The 17,019-nt window shown below is 46.0% G+C and overlaps 4 protein-coding genes across 9 annotated transcripts; 1 reads left to right on the top strand and 3 right to left on the bottom strand.

Moving 5' to 3' along the window:
* Positions 1-2,577: 2,577 nt before the first annotated feature.
* rnasekb (ribonuclease, RNase K b) lies at positions 2,578-4,149 on the bottom strand. Its single transcript, XM_084438123.1, has 3 exons — positions 4,031-4,149; positions 3,673-3,755; positions 2,578-3,447 (listed from the first exon to the last, which is right to left on the bottom strand). Exons 1-3 carry the CDS (start codon positions 4,106-4,108, stop codon positions 3,303-3,305), a joined length of 306 nt encoding a protein of 101 aa, XP_084294249.1. The 5' UTR covers positions 4,109-4,149; the 3' UTR covers positions 2,578-3,302.
* A 220-nt stretch (positions 4,150-4,369) lies between these two features.
* bacc1 (BPTF associated chromatin complex component 1) lies at positions 4,370-7,012 on the top strand. Of its 6 annotated transcripts, XM_084438729.1 has the most exons (7): positions 4,370-4,709; positions 4,850-4,944; positions 5,168-5,269; positions 5,687-5,916; positions 6,097-6,201; positions 6,353-6,389; positions 6,484-7,012. In XM_084438729.1, the coding sequence occupies exons 1-7, from the start codon at positions 4,689-4,691 to the stop codon at positions 6,737-6,739; spliced, it is 846 nt and encodes a 281-aa protein (XP_084294855.1). In that variant the 5' UTR covers positions 4,370-4,688; the 3' UTR covers positions 6,740-7,012. The 6 variants fall into 6 exon arrangements, 5 of the variants coding, with proteins under 5 accessions (XP_084294855.1, XP_084294857.1, XP_084294858.1 ...); XR_014630467.1 differs by having other exon boundaries at positions 6,097-6,389; positions 6,484-6,510; XM_084438731.1 differs by lacking the exon at positions 6,353-6,389 and having other exon boundaries at positions 6,578-7,012.
* A 235-nt stretch (positions 7,013-7,247) lies between these two features.
* On the bottom strand, positions 7,248-13,404 carry LOC311315923 (P2R1A-PPP2R2A-interacting phosphatase regulator 1). Its single transcript, XM_084446646.1, has 9 exons — positions 12,654-13,404; positions 12,442-12,526; positions 12,104-12,160; positions 11,808-11,854; positions 11,668-11,722; positions 11,304-11,368; positions 11,138-11,193; positions 10,970-11,054; positions 7,248-10,790 (listed from the first exon to the last, which is right to left on the bottom strand). The coding sequence occupies exons 1-9, from the start codon at positions 12,752-12,754 to the stop codon at positions 10,670-10,672; spliced, it is 672 nt and encodes a 223-aa protein (XP_084302772.1). The 5' UTR covers positions 12,755-13,404; the 3' UTR covers positions 7,248-10,669.
* A 344-nt stretch (positions 13,405-13,748) lies between these two features.
* On the bottom strand, positions 13,749-15,053 carry LOC311319183 (P2Y purinoceptor 3; the record flags this gene model as incomplete). Its single annotated transcript, XM_084450654.1, has 1 exon — positions 13,749-15,053. One exon carries the CDS (start codon positions 15,051-15,053, stop codon positions 13,749-13,751), a length of 1,305 nt encoding a protein of 434 aa, XP_084306780.1.
* Positions 15,054-17,019: the final 1,966 nt, after the last annotated feature.

The following is a 17,019-nucleotide window of genomic DNA, read 5'->3' as shown; positions in this document are numbered from 1 at the left end:
CTGCCTCCCCCCTCTTCTCCTCCACCCATCGCTGCAGTAGCTCCTCCTTCTCTCTCCACGCCGCCGAGATACCCTCCCTCAGCTCCCGTTGCTCCAGGCGCAGGTCCGCCAGCTCTTTCGCCTGACACTCCAGGGTAAACTCGCAAGCTGATAGGCTGTCCTGCAGGGCGCCGGCGCCCTTTGCCATGGCGACGGCCTCTTTGCGATAGCGAGAGACTCTGGGGAAGGGTCAGAGGTCATTGTCCATCACAGTCAACCAAGATTCCCATCTGACAACTTTCGTGAGTTTAGACTGTAAGGGGCAGGCACTACTTGGTGTGATTAGTCAATGCTGGAGTAACCCATGTGTATAATATAATCAGATTGTTATTGTATAATATCAGTTGTATTCTGTCAGAAGTGGGATAGCTTGTGAAGAGTACAGTACCCCTGCTACTGTTACCATGACTCCAGGATTAGTAGCTGTTCACTCACTGTGATTGCCAGTACAGCAGCTCTGCCTCTTTTAGGTACAGGACACTGGTGAGATCAGCGATGGACTCTGACAACTGTAGAGGGGGGTAGAATGAAGGAGTATGCTGTGTGTGATGAGTACAATCCTATCACACATGACTGTAAAGTTAAAGTCCCAATGATTGTCACACACCCGACCTGAGGGGTGGTGAAATTTGTTCTCCGCATTTGACCCATCCCCTGGGGGAGAGGTGAGCAGCAGCGGTGCCGTGCTCGGGAATAATTTGGTGATCTAACCCCCCCAATTCCAGCCCTTGATGCTGAGTGCCAAACAGGGAGGTAATGGGTCACATTTTTATAGTCTTTGGTACGACTCGGCCAAAGACTATAAAAATAGGAGGACAACAGAGGAGAAAGACTGCATGTCTGTGGATGGAGACACCAACCAGGAAGAGAGCCCAGACATCTGATCTGATCGGACACAAACGTATCCCGGTGGTCACCCAGTGGGCTGCAATATCCACATACCTTCTCTCTCAGATGTTCACTCTCTCTGAGTTCAAGTTGCAGCCTTCCTGCGTGGGCCACTCCTTCTCCGCCATCATCTGCACAGCTGTGGAAACACATCAAAACCACATGATGACACACTTCCAAATATTGAAGAAGATTGGGGCTACACGTGTATCTGTAACAATTATGTCTTTTGCTACATAGGATTGATAAGAGCGATTTGTGTGCCAGAAACTGTTAAAATGATAGGAAGAGCTGCTCATGTGAATGTGATGGGTGTGCAGGTGCAAGCAGTGAAAGGTCACAGAAAGTATCGAAACAGATAGTAGTCTGCCAAGAAATAGAATAGGGTTAGGGAAGATGTGGCAGTCAGAAATAGAATGGTTATGGTCACGAAGATGTTACACAGGAGGTTTGAGATGGGAGAGAAACCAGAGATACGTTGAATGAAAGACCAAGTTGGCAGTAGGAATACGCCCAGAAATATGTGAAGAGAGGGGTGACATTGAAGGGGTGCACGCAGCAAGATAGAGCAATGCATTTTCCCAACACCCTTACCGCTAGTAGGCTATACAGTAAAGGAGAGTTGTCCCCAAATGTATCTTGACCCTCCAGTTCTCTGGACTAAAATCCAACACTCAAAGGTAAGTTCTCCACCAAACCTATACAGGGACATCATCTATATTTCATCCATTGACTTTCACTAAGTGTGGTCAGCCAGTCGTCCTACCCGTTTGTCCGTGCCTCCCAGAATGTCTCTTGTAATTCAAGCCGCTCCGCCAGGTGGGACACTATAGGCACACAGTTCGAATGCTTTTTAAAATATATTAAAGAGCTGATTGAGCAAGAAATATCTTTAGCAAGCTAAAATTGTAACAGCTTACTTTTGTTGAATAGACCAGCAAAGGGATCTTTTTGGATACAGTCTCTGTCAAATAGTCTAGCGCGCACGTGACTCTTCCATTTGTCCATGATTTGAGTTCGGGATTAAGCTACTTTGTTTCGACTGTTGTCCGACCACTTCAAGTCGCTATAAAACGTAAGTTAAAACTCGCTGCTTTCCCAAACATAATATCCATTTATCACAGCGAATGTCTGTTAGATAAAAAAAACAAATAAAGGCTCGCTTCTGTGATGGAGAAGTGAGTCGCCGGAGTCTCTGCGATTAACTCAGGGTTACTTTAGGGTGTTCTTCCGCACCCCTGATAGGTCAAAACAGTGCACACAATTAGCCTGGTAAATAACCAAGCTAGCTCATATATATAGGCCCTTGTTCTATTAATACATCCATGATATAGGCGTACTGCAGACGATATCTTTACAATGTAGGACAATAAATATGTGTGAACTTGATCATAATGGCAGACAAATATCAAAACTGAGCATCATGATTCTCATGAATATATTGCTTCAATGTGTCTACTTTGGCTAATCTATGTAAATTGCCAATCGATATTTTATTCTCTTTTCCACACCGTCTGTGAGGCTTTACCAAGAGCCCTGTCAAGCCCTAGTAGTAGATCACAAACACACATTCAGTTATGGTCCATTTTTATTACACGGAACATCAAATTCACATATTAGTCAATGAAATACATCACACCAAGAACCATTTGAATCACCAGTAGCCTACACTCAAGCCAAGGGGGCAAGACATGAAAATAAATAGCAAACATTCCTAAACTGAACATTTTGTTCACACTTTCAGAGGAACTTGTCCATAGAGGTAAATAACAAATTAAGAGCTATGTTTTGCTCTAAAATGCAACATTCACAAAACCACACACACACACACGCACACACACACACATACACACACACACACACACGTAAACAACAAAACATGGTGCATATTTAATACATTGTCTTCATCTTGGTTATTTAGGACAACATCTTTCTATTTGCCTGACTGTCAGGACATCCTGTTAAAGTTAGTGTTATAGTGCTTTGATGCACCCTATTTAGTGAGACTAATACACATGCATGGATGTAACATTTGTTCACACAGGACAACACAATTTACAGTGTGTCTCAAAGTCATGAATTGTGGAGTAAACCATCATGAAAGGGCAGAGGTTTTGGTCAACTGAATAAATAACTTTTTATGCAACACAAGGAATGATGAACATTTCAAGTCGATAACATAACAGCAAATAACTTATAATATATTAAATGTTTTTACGCTAAATTTAACATCTCCAGAAGATTGCTTCCCTTCGGAACCTGGAATGGTGTGGTATCAAGTGTGTGACTAATATAATCTTTTCACTGGAAGGTATGGAAACCTGGGGCGTAGCAACTGCAGCAGTGCCGACTGCTTGTCCATTGGGGCAGAGGACTTATGTCACCATGTACTCCTGGCGTTTGTTGAGGCGGACTTGGCACAGAGACACAGCCCCCACGGCCACGTAGATGGCGGCTGCGATGAAACAGTTGATGCCAACCTGGTTGTAGAGTCCATAGATGGTCTGTGGAGGGTTTTTGCTGTGGTTCAGATGGACAGAATACAGTGAGAGATCTGATGTTGAGATAACTGAATTTTAAATACAGGCTAATGATTAAATTTATTAAGTTTAAAAGTGCATTGGGGGTTTAGCTTTGTTGGTTTGGTACCAGCCACTCTAAGGCCAAAATCCTGATTAGGGTACTTACAGATAATCCCTTTTCTCATCATCATCATCATCATCATCATAATCTTCCCACACTTACTCATTGCGTATGTCCTCCTCGGTGAAGGGCACATCCTCAATCAACACAGCTGATTTAGCACTGAAGAAGATCCCCAGCATCAACTACGGCAACAAGGAACAAGAAGATACAGAATGAATGTTCCACATTTGCAGTGCATCACTCCATTATGTGTGGCTAATCCATTACATTAGGTAAGTGACAGAGAACCTTAGTAGATTCAAGATTACAGCCACGGTGTATTCAAATATATAATTGACAGACTCACCACCAACACATCACATCAATTTTAGTGTGCGTTAGCTAAAGAGCTATATAAGGCCTACATAACAGGCCTAGCTGATGCTTCAGGACAGCTAGCTAGTTAGCTAACCCTTACCAGCATGATGACTCCCCATATACTGATCACAATTCCACATGCGGCCATTTTCGGACCGCAAAATAAAAGCGACGGCATTGCTATTGTTGTTCTTTTTTATCAAATCGAAATGATTTTCAATGCACTGCTCTAAGAGAGCTGTATTTTCGAAGGACGAGTGTCGTCCTATCCTACACCTCCATCAGATGACACTCGATCCGGCAGTCGGTGTTTTCCGTTAAACATCGGCAGTCTTCGTCTTCTGCGACGGGACAACCAATGAAACGTCAAAAAAATAAGCCCTGCCTTTTCCTCTCACGCTTGGCCAATGGCGTTCCAATCCCCAACGTCGCGCGTCATTTTCCTTTATTTCGTATGGTTTTTCCTACGCTAATTTCATGGATTTATAAGGGTAACTCGGTGATATGTTACTAAAAGGATAGTTTTGCATACACCTCTTAATTCAAACTTTAAAAAGGCATTAGTTAGTTACACTTAATGCATCGTTTTATTGCTTTCAACGCATAATCCTACAAGTGACCATGGTGGCTGTTGTAGCTTAGCTAACGTTAGCTAGCTGGCTAGGGCAGCTATTGTTGTTGCTGTGGTTGATAGATTCGTTTAGACCAGACAGACACTATAAACTTTACACAAGCTATCTGTCAGACAGACGCCCAAGATGACTTCTGCTTCTACCAAGGTAAAACTCCCGACATTATAAGAATCGTGTGACTATTTTGCAAGTTATCTAGCCACCGTTTACAGAGGGAACGCATTGAATTGCAATATACTCAAACTTTCTGTGTTAATCTAATGATTATCTACCGATATACATGGCAGGTGGGAGAGATCTTCTCAGCAGCAGGAGCTGCCTTCACCAAGCTGGGCGAACTCACCATGCAGCTGCATCCAGTCTCTGACTCCAGCCCTGCAGGGTTAGAACACACACACACACCATAATGTTGGCAACAGCAGGTCCATCACAAAGTGTCAGTAACAGTTGCAGAGATTTTGATGGCTTATCTTCTTCTCTCCCAATGCTCTGTCTATCATTCTCTCTCTTCATCTCTGTCTCTCCATTCCTCTCTCTTTCTCTCTCTCTCTCTCTCTGTATGCTGCTCCATCTCTGTCTCTCTCCCGCTGTCTCTCCACATCCAGAGCCAAGTGGACAGAGACTGAGATCGAGATGCTGCGCTCGGCCGTGCGACGCTTCGGCGATGACCTCAACAACATCAGCTCTGTCATCAAGGAGCGCACTGTGTGAGTACACGCCCAGCATTCTCCTTCACTCTCCTTAGATGTCTCCTGCCCACAGTGCATACAGCCAGATCATTTGTTAACAGGATATCGTCTTTCTAATATACCCCACTACTACCCTCTTTGACAAATGAGAAACAGCATCCAATAGGAAGAGCTTTACATGCACATCTTAATGGAAGTCACAATACCGGTCGTGACTTATCTTCTTCTCTCTCCATCCCTCCATCTCTCCATCCCTCCCTGTCTCTCTGTCTCTCCATCCCTCCATCTCTCTGTCCCTCCCTGTCTCTCCATCCCTCCATCTCTCCATCCCTCCCTGTCTCTCCGTCCCTCCATCTCTCCATCCCTCCCTGTCTCTCCATCCCTCCATCTCTCCGTCCCTCCATCTCTCTGTCTCTCCGTCTCTCTCCGCCACAGTGCTCAGATAAAGACCACCGTGAAGAGGAAACTGTACGAAGACAGCAGAGTGCCTCTCTCCTCCGACTCCCCCAAGAAGACCACCAAGAAGACCACGGTCACCATGGCGGCGGCACCTGCCCCCGTGGCCCCCACGGTGATCACCGTGCCGACCTCGCACGTTGTCGTGACAACTGGTCTGCAGAGTCCCTCCTCACTACAGCCTGCCATTAAGAAGCAGAAGACAGCAGGTATGGGAAGACTGTCTCAACATCAAAACACCTTACTGAAACGGTGCATCTCCTTGTTGTCATAGATTTTATTTTTGAAAATTGTATGTTATTAATGCTCCCTTACGAGTTTCTCTCTCTTGCTGTTTGTTTGCGCGCATGTGTGTGTGTGTGTTTCTGTGTGTGTGTGTGTGTGTGTAGATGTGACACTCAGTGCATTGAATGACTCCGACGTGAACAGCGACCTGGTAGACATTGAGGGTCTGGGCGATGGCTCCACTACCAAGAAGCTCAACTTTGATCAGGGTGAATACCAGAGACCAGTGGTTAAAAAGAGCCATTTTCGCATGTTGCCCACGCCAGACTGGAGGTTTGATGTGGCTGTTAGAGAGAGAGCCATCGATGCACTACAGATTATTTAGTTCCGTGCTGTCATTAGTGCAATTTCCAATTTCAGTAAACAATACGGCACCTGCTACTACTACTACTCACAGGTGAAGATGAATGCACTAAAATGTGTGATTGCTGGTTAAAATTAAGTACCCAAATGATTGAAAAACTTGTTTAACACAGTCCTGTTTTCCCCAGAGAGCCTCAATCTGGACTCCAGCCTCATCATGAACTCCAGCGACCTGCCGCTCCTCTCACGCTGACCTCTGCCCCTGACCTCTTGACCCTAAAGCATTTATTCTTGGTGGAAGCAGGACCACGTCACACCCTGCAGACAGCAGCCTGCAGCCACTTCTTTACAGACTTCTGGAGAATTTTCCTTTTGGGGGCAAATTTTAGCAGACGCCTTTTGTGCAGCTCCTCCCACTCACAAGCTTATCTGAGGACTCTGTAATTAAGCTCAATTATATCTTTTTTAAATTATTTGAAAAAGCCAATTATGAATATTTAGATTTAGATCATTTCGTGTTGACTGTTTTCTCATTTACTAGCCCTGCAACAGTTTTATTTTCAGTAATTGTGGAGAGGACATTGAGGATGAGATGTACGTATGTGACTGTGTTTCAAACACAAATAATGACCTGACTTGTTTATATGGTGACCGAGAGTAAGATGATTCCTGCATCATGATGGTTTGGTAAATAAACATTATAAAAGTTTTGTTTCATTACTGTATGCTTGTTAACTTTGGTCTGAGACCATCCTCCAGTGGCTGAAAACGCAAACTACTAGACCAACATGTTCTAAGAAATATAGCACTTTCTGAAATGCTGATAAAAAATAAACATTTGAGTCACAGGAAAGAACACATTTCATTTCACATGATATGATACACCACTATTTATTTCCATTTTTTCATATACAATATATATTTATATATTTAAAAGGTGTACATCGTTTCCATTAAAAACAAGACATTTTGCATCAAATTTACAGGCATGAGATACTCAGAGGGAATGAATGAATATAGTACTTTATTTCTCTTTTACAGTTCCATAAAAATACATCATCTTATCTCTTATGAATAGAGACTTTTGTCAAGAAGCTATTTACAGTTTGAAAATACTTGTCTGAATGTTCTTGCAGATGTGCTTTTTAGTTCCCTTTCTCACCTCTCTCCTTTCGCACGAAATCTCACTTTATATCCTCTTTCCTTCCTCTTCGCTGTGCCTCCCCACGCCCCCTGCTGGTCAGGTGGAAGGCAGCCCTCAATAACACTGACATGTTGTTTTTGAAAAAAAAAACAAGTCACATTCAATATTGTGGCCAGTCACATTTTTCAAATGCGATATTTTGAAAAATTACAGGAAAAACAATATCAACAAAAAAGTAAAACAAAATAAAGAAAACTGCAAATTACAATGCAGGTCAAGTGTGCCTAAGTGAACACAGCATTCTGTAGATGGCTTCCTGATAGCTTGTCTGAATTGAGACGGCCTGCATACACTACTGTAACTACAATCTATCTCCTAGTCCCATCCCCTAGGTTGCCTCCTAGTTTCATCCTCTAGGTTGTCTCCTAGTTTCATCCCCTAGGTTGTCTCCTAGTTCTATCTCCTAGGCTGTGTTCTCCCTCTACAACGGTATGCTTGAACACTGCTCATAAGGCATGAAAACCCTGTGAGTCAACAGCAACAAACAGCAGCAGAATCTGATCTCATCTCTTTTTGGCTTCAGGTCATCTCTAGCTCTAAAGTGTGCATTCTGTCCTCTGGACTTCCACAGCTGTAAGGAGGGGATTAGTGAAATAACCAATAAATATAAACGCATTTTCGATGGCGAAAGTTTTACTCCCAGGTTAATTTAAGGCCAACTTCACATGGGAGTCAAATATGAGGTTGAGATCATTGTCTAGTACTGTTCATTGCCTTTGACTCTGTATGCAGAAACAGATGCTCCCCATACTTACATACGAGTATACGACACATATGTGTCTGAATTAAAGCTACAGTCCATCCATGTCTGTACACCTTTGAAAATAATTATTTGGGGTTTGGCAATGCGTGTGGATAGATCTCAGTACAATCTAAACTCTGGTTTGAATACTTCCTGGAGAGAAAAGGAGCTGTGACGCTAGTGATGGCGCTGATCAATATAATCATCACACCCATCTATTTACGCTCACAGTACTCAATTAGCCACTGTCCCCCATATTTGTTTGTTTAGAACAACAACAAGGATAGAACTCAAATAACAACACAACGTTGTATTCCCATCCAAGATTGACTGATTGTCACTAGGGAAGGGGAATGGGATATGCCCAAACCACTCCAGGAATTACTCTGACCCGAGCACAGATCTAAGCACGTCTTCTCTGGTACAGGATAGCTAGAGATAATAAGTTGAAACATAAACAACAAATAAACAAGCGATAGCAATGTCTTAAATCAGGATATGATCCCATTCATGTAACAGCAACAACGATTAATATTGTGAAATGAATACTGTGCAAAATCATGAAATTGGAAGTAGAATGTTACATCCACAAAAGGAGACAAGATTTTGGAAACATTTTTGTCCATTGCTAGAAAAACCCAGCTCTGGAAAGGGCATTTGAATAAAGACTATTACACACTGTCACTCACTACTATGATTGACATTATTTCATTTTTTTTTTTGAATAAGACACTTCTCTAAGCAGCTTTGTACATATTTCACAAGTGAAAGGTCTGGAGGTAAAAAAAAAAAAAAGGAGAATTGCTGACCTAGAATCTCCCCAAAGGTTACACCCCAAACAGTTCCCATTTCACACACCCTGATGCATAATCATGTCTCGAAATCTACCGGGTCCTGAGAGTGAACAACCACAACACATACGGTACGTAGCAGAAGACAGATGGAGATGTTCGGATGTAATCTGTGGGGGGGTTCTAAGGTTCCTGACAATTCTTCCCGCCTTCCTCCGTTAAAAGTACCCATGAAGAGATAGGGTAGATGACACTCTACCTGACGGCCTCACAACCTCACTTCTGGTCTTCCAGCCGAACATTAACGCTCCATAGATACAGCACGACAACACACACATACAAACACACCTATTGAGAATGAGGCGACATGCTTAGTCATTTAAACAGCTACTGTGTCGTGACTGATTCCGACATCAGCTGGATGTCAGTGAAGGGGACTGAGGACGCTCAGTACGAGGTTGGAAGACCAGGAGAGGGGGGGCGGAGTCCCCCGGAGTAAAGCTTGGCCTGGGGATTCCAAGGCCTCGTCCTCAATCAAGCCCGGCCCCCCACCCGCCCTACACCCTTCTGGATCTGAGACGATCTGACAGGTGTATGCAGCAGGGTGATGGCATCAACTTGCACTCCGATTGGCTTGTTGGGATTGCTGCCATGCTGCTTATACCTGTCAGATATGATTCGATTTCCACAAAAGCATAAGGGGTAGGTACTAGATAGGGGCTGATTTGGGACAAGGCAAATATCTACAGTCCAAACCCCCTAGGCAAGAGAAACTGAGGGGCCTCTAAACGCAGCCCTGCTCATGTTCATACATACATATACACATATAGACACACTCCGGGTCTGCGCAGCCTTCTCACCGCGACACACTGTCTGGGGACTTCCTGTCTGGGAACTTCCTGTCTGGAGTTTGCAGGGTAACTTCTGGACTCTTGGAAGAACTCTTGATTTTACTCAATGCTGATTTACTCAATCAGCAACACACCTCTGGATATAAAGATTAAACAACAATACAGAGCTAGAACTCGCTTACTGTAATCTCTGGACACCAAAGGCCCAAGACACAGGTCCCCGATGCCTGTGTGGTTTTGTGTAACATTTGTTGGCATTGGATGTCATAATAACCCACATGCCCATGATAAAAGAGGTGTGTTCGTCCAGAAGTTACTCAAACTTTTAAAAGTGCTCTCCCGTTGTCGCCCGTGACAACGCTCTACGCGCCGGTCAGCTGATCGCCTGCTTCCTTTAACGGTGCGTTCACCGCACCTTCTGATCGGAGACGGTGCTGTCTCTCTGTACAACGTCTACGACACATCTTGATTACAACTCAAGATCTGTTCAGTTCAGAAGCCGGGGAATCTGATGAGTTTTCCAAGGACTCTGATAGGTTAAGTGAAAAGGAGCATGATTGGCTCCAATAGGCTGATTGGGCAGAACTCAAGAGTTCTGATAGGCTGACTCGGGGTATCTGTAGGCAGATTTTCACAGAACCCCGGGTTGTGATAAGCTTACTGGGGTTGGTCCAATGTGGATTTTGAATCTGGAAGATTGGCTGATAGGAGGAAAACCCATGAGCCTTACAGACTGGTTGTGTCGAGTCCTGGGCTGTGATAGGCTGGCTCCCGGGGGTGGGGTTTCTAGATGCTGGGGTGGTGGGTGGTGAAGGAGGCGGGTGGAGACAGGGAGAGGGGGCTTCCCTGGGGGCTGGCGCACACAGACACCCCCCCGGACGGAGAGTCTGACGCCGCCTGGGACACGCTGGTGGGCGTGGGGAAAGGGGTTGGGGGTGGGGGGGTGGGGAGGCAGAGAGAAAGGAAGAGAAGTTAACTGAGGTTTCCTATAGTCCCACTCAGACATGCGTTCAATAGTGTTGTATGGTCGAAGTATAACACGTATCTGGGTGTGAGTGTCCTCTCACGTTTTCGGGTGGAGCTCACCTGACTGTGTAACTGGTGAGGTGGGCGGGGTCGGTCACGCCAGCAACAAACAGTTTTTTGGGCGGGCCGTCAGACTCCACCCCACCTGTGGAAAAGAGAGGGACGGGAGGATGAGAAACACACACACACACACACATGCACACACACACACACACACACACAATTTACCTTTCCTCTTCAGTGGTGTCAGTGCAGGCCATCTCACAGTGGAACTAACAGCTGGCCTAGTGGGTAAGAAGACCTAGTAATGAGTTTGTTTAATGCTAAGAAAACATGACGCCGAGTGCACAGCGTTGTTGGTACTGGTTGTAGGAACTAAGAATCTCTTGAATACCTGAACCTCCTTGTTGGACTGGGGGAAGAATTAGGCGTGACACCACTGTCTTGTGAATGGAACCCCTGGTAAAGATGGATGAAAAAAGTGAATATCCAGCATATATGTCCAGCCTCTCCTCCATTTGTATTTTGTATGTGAAGTTTTTTGTATTGCATTTGCGCTGTCATGTCTTTGTACCCTGTCCTATGTCCTATTCATCAGCGTATGCCATTACCATAGTCAAATTCCTAGTGTGTAAACCATATATATAGTGAATAAACAGATCTTGATTCTTGAAGAAAAAAAAATCAAAGATCCTTTCCTCTTCTCCTGTTTTCAAGCTTTCAAGTAGTGTTGCGTGGCCAGGAGGGGGCGTACTCACCCCTGAGTGGTCATGCCAGTGACTGACAGGGGGCAGGGGTACCAGGCTGGAAGCACTGCAGAGAGGAACGGGGACAGCTCAGTGTGTGTGTGTGTGTGTGTGTGTGTGTGTACGTGTGTATGTGTGTATGTATGTCTTACCTCAGTCTCTGCAGACTTCCCCTGAGCGTCATCTCCATGTTCTCTTCCTGCGACGATACAAAAACTCTGCATCAGTCGTGTCACACACACGCACACACGCCAACGACAACAGGGCAGCCGTTCACTCACATTATCGTGAATCTAGCACAGGCGGATTACTGCTCTGTGCGCTTCCACAATGACGGATTCTGATTAATTAAAACACACACACGCCCTGAGCAGCGTCGTTATTCAAACAAGAACAGAGACACTAACAGGAGAGAAGATGCCCAGAATATCTCTGCCCTTCACCTCACCTGCCTTTTGTGGTCTGGTCTCTCACTGCCAAACGAGAACGGAGAAAGGGGGATGGCCTGCAGAAACAGGAAGAGACTGTGTTACTGTCCGTCTGTCTGTCAGGACTTCTGACACAAGTTTGCGGACAGACGGACAGGCACAGTAGACAAACACGCACACACACACACACACTCGCTCGCTCGCTCACTCACTCACTCACTCACTCACTCTCTTTCCCCTTCGCATTCTCTTTCACATACACACGCACACACGCACACACTCACTCGCTCGCTCATTCACTTACTCACTCTCTCTTTCCCCTTCGCATTCTCTTTCACACACACACAAACACACTGACCCGAGAAGGACAGCTGGGGTTGACTGAGACACTGCTCCGTCGATAACGGGCTGAACTTGTTGGACTGAACACCGTCATGCCATCACTGTTGTATGTAAAAAGATTACAATGACACAGCAAATAAGAACACAGCAAATAAGAACCAACAACATAAAGACTATAAATGCAACTCACATAATCTACATACACCGACTTCAGCTGGACTCTCTCACCTGACACTTGTGATCATGGGGGCGCTGTTCGATCTACGAAGAGCCCCGCCCCCGCTCCCAGCAGCTGCGCCTGCGCACTGGTCCACTTCCATTCGTTCCATTTCTGAGCTCCTCGGCCCCCAGCCTAGCAGCGTGAGCGGCTGGCCTCCGAGCTGCCAGAGGTGGCGTCGGGCTTTACTCGAGCCCGGTGAAAGCCCGACCAGCAGGCCTCACTTGCAACCTACAGTTCCAATCCCAGAGCCGCTGACACAGCGGGAAATATGTCGGGTGCCGTCGCTCTATCGCATTTTTGATAGATAGAGCCAGACTTCGGAGAGCTACTCTAAACCTTTCTAACAAATGTGTAGCTACGTAGGCAATACCAACCTTCACAAGCTGGACTAAAGTACTTTACTAGAAACGCAATTCCCGTTGCGGCAAAAAGGCAAACCAAAATGCTCACTCACGAATTTCAAACTCAATCAATCTAGCTAAGCGATACTTTTCAAGTAGCTACATTGGTTACGAGAACAGCAAGTGACGTGACTTTTTAGGATTAGCAAGATGGCTAACAATCTAGCCTTAGAATAAAATCGCATATTCTTGTACAAAGTAGCCTTTAGTTGTTCAAAAGGTGCATACTTCAGCAAAGTTGTCCGCGTCGTCACCCACAACACTGGCAGAATCTTCGTATATGTAGACCGTTCATCTAAATATAACTAATTGAAAGATTTTTACAACATAGTCCTTCAACAAATAGAGAGGTAGTTCGTCAACTGTGATTATAGTGCCTCGTACTGGGCACATAAAATATTGCAGAGACAACAGCATTGCAACATGATCGTACTCATACTGGTGAGTTGAGCGGTTGTAGGCTAGAATGGCTATAGGCTACCTAGCCTACTTGTATGCCCCAATGGAAAATAAATGTAGCAAAATAAGCTAGAACTCTTTATTGGGAACACTAACAACAACAATTGTATTTAATCAAATTATCTCAATAAACTCCATTAAAGTGCAAAGTCCCCCATACAAATCAGAGATGTCAGAGAAAACAGGCTACACAAACACTTATGAGTAAACGACATCCATGCTTGCTGCTTCATAAGTAATATCTCAAAATACAATCCTTGACGACTTGGACTCATTCTCCAAGTGTATTTGCGTCTCCTCCTTCTTCTCCTCCACCTCCTCCTCCTCCCCCACTCCCTCTCTCCTCAGGATCCGCAGGGGCCAGAGGGTGGCGTTGCGGTCGTGACGACGTGCAGCGTCCACGGGCCAGCAACAGGGGGCGCTCTTGTCTCCGGTCAGGAAGTAGAGCAGCGCGTTGAGCCAGGCGTTGCAGGAGGCCAGTGGCCTGGTCACCTTGTAGCAGATGGAGACGGCCTTCATGGCGTTGCAGCCACCCACCTGACCTCTCCTGAGAAGCAGGAACAGTGTCCGGGTCACGTGGAAGGGCAGGAAACACAGAGCAAACAGAAGGGTGATGGTGACTATGGTCTTGATGGATTTGCGACGCCTGCGGATGTAGTGGGAGTGTTGGGAGCCGGAGATGGAGACGGAGGTCCTCTCCCTGATCCCCTCGGCCCCCTCGCCTCCTCCTCCCCCATCCTCTCCGCCCTCCCGTGAACTCGGCGGGGAACGCAGGGTCCGGAAGATGGTCCTGACTACCTGGGAGTAGCACCAGGCGATGATGGCGAACGGCACGAAGAAACCCAGCAGGTGCAGCACGATCCCGTACGGGACGTAGTCGGCGAACTCCTTGTCGATGGCGTCGTCCCAACAGTTCATGTAACCCCCCACCACCACGTCGTCATCGGATCCGCTCCGGTTCTCCCCTCCCCTCCCACCCACCTCCTCCCCACCTCCTCCTCCGCCCCCCCTCACCACGTACCCTGTCTGGGCAAACCTGAAGATGGGGCAGGTGAGGACGAACACCACCACCCAGACCAGCGCGCAGGTCCCCTTCACGGCCCTCTTGCTCTCCAGGGTGATGGTGCGCATGGGGTGGCAGATGCCCAGGTAGCGGTGGACGGAGATGCAGGTGAGGAAGAAGATGGAGCAGTAGAGGTTGAAGTAGAACAGGAAGCGCACCAGGCGGCACATGAAGTCGCCGAACACCCACTCGTCCCTCAGCACGTAGCTGGCCACCAGGAAGGGGAGGGACAGGCCGTACATCAGGTCCGTGGTTGCCAGGTTCACCATGTAGATCAGGGACGTGTTCCAGCGGCGGGCGCCACCGCCGCCGCCGTTGCCGCGACGACAACGCCGCCGGCAGGAGCGCAGCAGGATCACGGAGTTGAGCGTCAGGCTGAAGAGGAAGGTGAGTGAGTAGCAGACGGGGAGGAAGACGTACTTGTAGGACTCGTCTATGCTGCAGGAGGCAGGGGAGGTGGCGTTGGAGGCGTGGCTTATCCTCATGCTTGTTGGCTGTTTTTCTCCTTTTCGTGTAGCGTGCTCATGTTCCATTGTCATCCAGACACCCTCCTTGGGGCAAATTCTTCTCGCTGGCTAATGTCGTCGCTCTCATGTTATCTCTTTGTTCAGGTGCTGTTGTTGTCTGGCGGCTGTTCTCTCCAGGCCTGCGGTCGGAGGGTCTGGGGCGGAGGTGAACGTCCTGTTCAGGAAAACAAGTGGCTCAGTTTGGAAACACTCCCCCAGGAATGTGTTGAATTCTGCTGACTATGAATAATGCTCGGTCTATTAGCCCTTCAATCAGTAACTGAGCCTTCCGGAACCTTCCCATTCATTCATGTTTACTCCCAATGAGCAGGCTAGCATCTTGCATGGCAGCTGCCGCCTATGGTGTGTGTATGTGTGTGTGAATGGGTGAATGAGAGGCCTTCGCAAAGCGCTTTGGATAAAAGCGCTATATATATAAGCAGTCCATTTACCATGTTCCATCCAGTCACAATCTGAGAATGCCACACAGTTGTTGAGTTGATGCTACGCAAGAATCAGTGATTGTTTGATTGATCGTGTTTTTTCTTTCCCTTTGGCTACTGTATTATTGCGTAGTGTGTGCGTTTCCCAGGAAATGCCATGTAAATCTTTGCTAAATTAGCTGGAAAACACTGTTTATGTGATGCGATGTTTAGTCCACATGTTCATTTGGTGCGTCTCTTCCTATCTTTCACTCAGGGACTCGTTGATTCAAGGACGCTCCTGATACTCCTCTGCTATGATAAGACAAAGTGTGGGATAATCACAGAGGATCTCTTACCTCTCCATGAAGGGGTGTATTTCTGGAGTGGGTGTTGCAGCTATAAGTGTCTATGTCCTGAGACAGGGTCCCCAGCCCCTCCTCTGACCTTCACTGGCTCTGTAAATAATTGATGCCCATTCATTCAGACATAACTGCAGACGGGAAACCCAATATAACCTGCGGCAGACACACAGACTATGCTCACACTATATTAAATACTATATTAAATACTTCATTCATTAAAGTCACCCACATTTTCAATGTTTGATATAGTGTTGGAATACAATTTTCATTTGAGGGTCAAGCATATTACTCGTCTCCCCTGTCTGCGTTGTATATCTTGGAATTATAGATGTTGCTTTTTATGTTATGACGGCTAAGAAATATTACATTATAGATGATTGTGTATCGATGTCTGAAGTGTGGAAATCAATATCTGCAGACAACCATTTCAAAGAACATATATGAACAAATGCATATTCAAAAGTATATTCAAGTTATAAAGTCCCTTACCTGATGATAGAAGGGTGTTTCCCTTTGTCAGACCATAACAACATTAGACTCAGGTCTCTCGGTGGGTGTTCAGGTTCTCTCTCTCTGTAGCGCAGCAGGGAACCTCTACATCTCTCCTGCTGCTCTTCCCTTTTCTCTGCTTAGCCAGTAAACAGAACTCTGGAGGGCTATAATGTTTACCAGATGTGCAAGAACAAAGTTCCGTCTCAATCTTTATCTTTAATCTCTTACTCGTTCACGCAAAATCCAACCCGTTACATCTCTCCCCTCTTCCTCTCTCTCTCTCTGCTAGTGGACAGTCATCCCTGGCACTGCTGTTAATACGATCCCACCCCTCTCTTCTCTTTATCCTCATCTCTCCCTGTTTGTCTCCTCATTTATTAGTGCTGAGCAAGTCAGCTGAAGGTACACTCTCTCTCTCTCTCTCTCTCTCTCACACACACACACAGCTGTCCACTTCAAAATCAAATTAGAGTCAGGAGAGATATACACGTACAATATACAATGCTATATCCAAATAAAGTTTATTGAATGCAAAACGAGTAAGAAAAAGTCAATACTGAAAAAAATACTTCAGAGATTAAAAAGTCAAAAGCCCTTACCGCCAGGGCAGTCAGAGCATTACCATGGTTATGGCTATCAACTTCCTATCGTCACAAATCCTACTTC

The sequence above is a fragment of the Borostomias antarcticus genome (assembly GCF_949987555.1).
Source record: "Borostomias antarcticus genome assembly, chromosome: 1".
Taxonomy (NCBI): domain Eukaryota; kingdom Metazoa; phylum Chordata; class Actinopteri; order Stomiiformes; family Stomiidae; genus Borostomias; species Borostomias antarcticus.
Note: the sequence above shows the minus strand (reverse complement) of the source record. Positions and strands in the feature narration are given on the sequence as shown.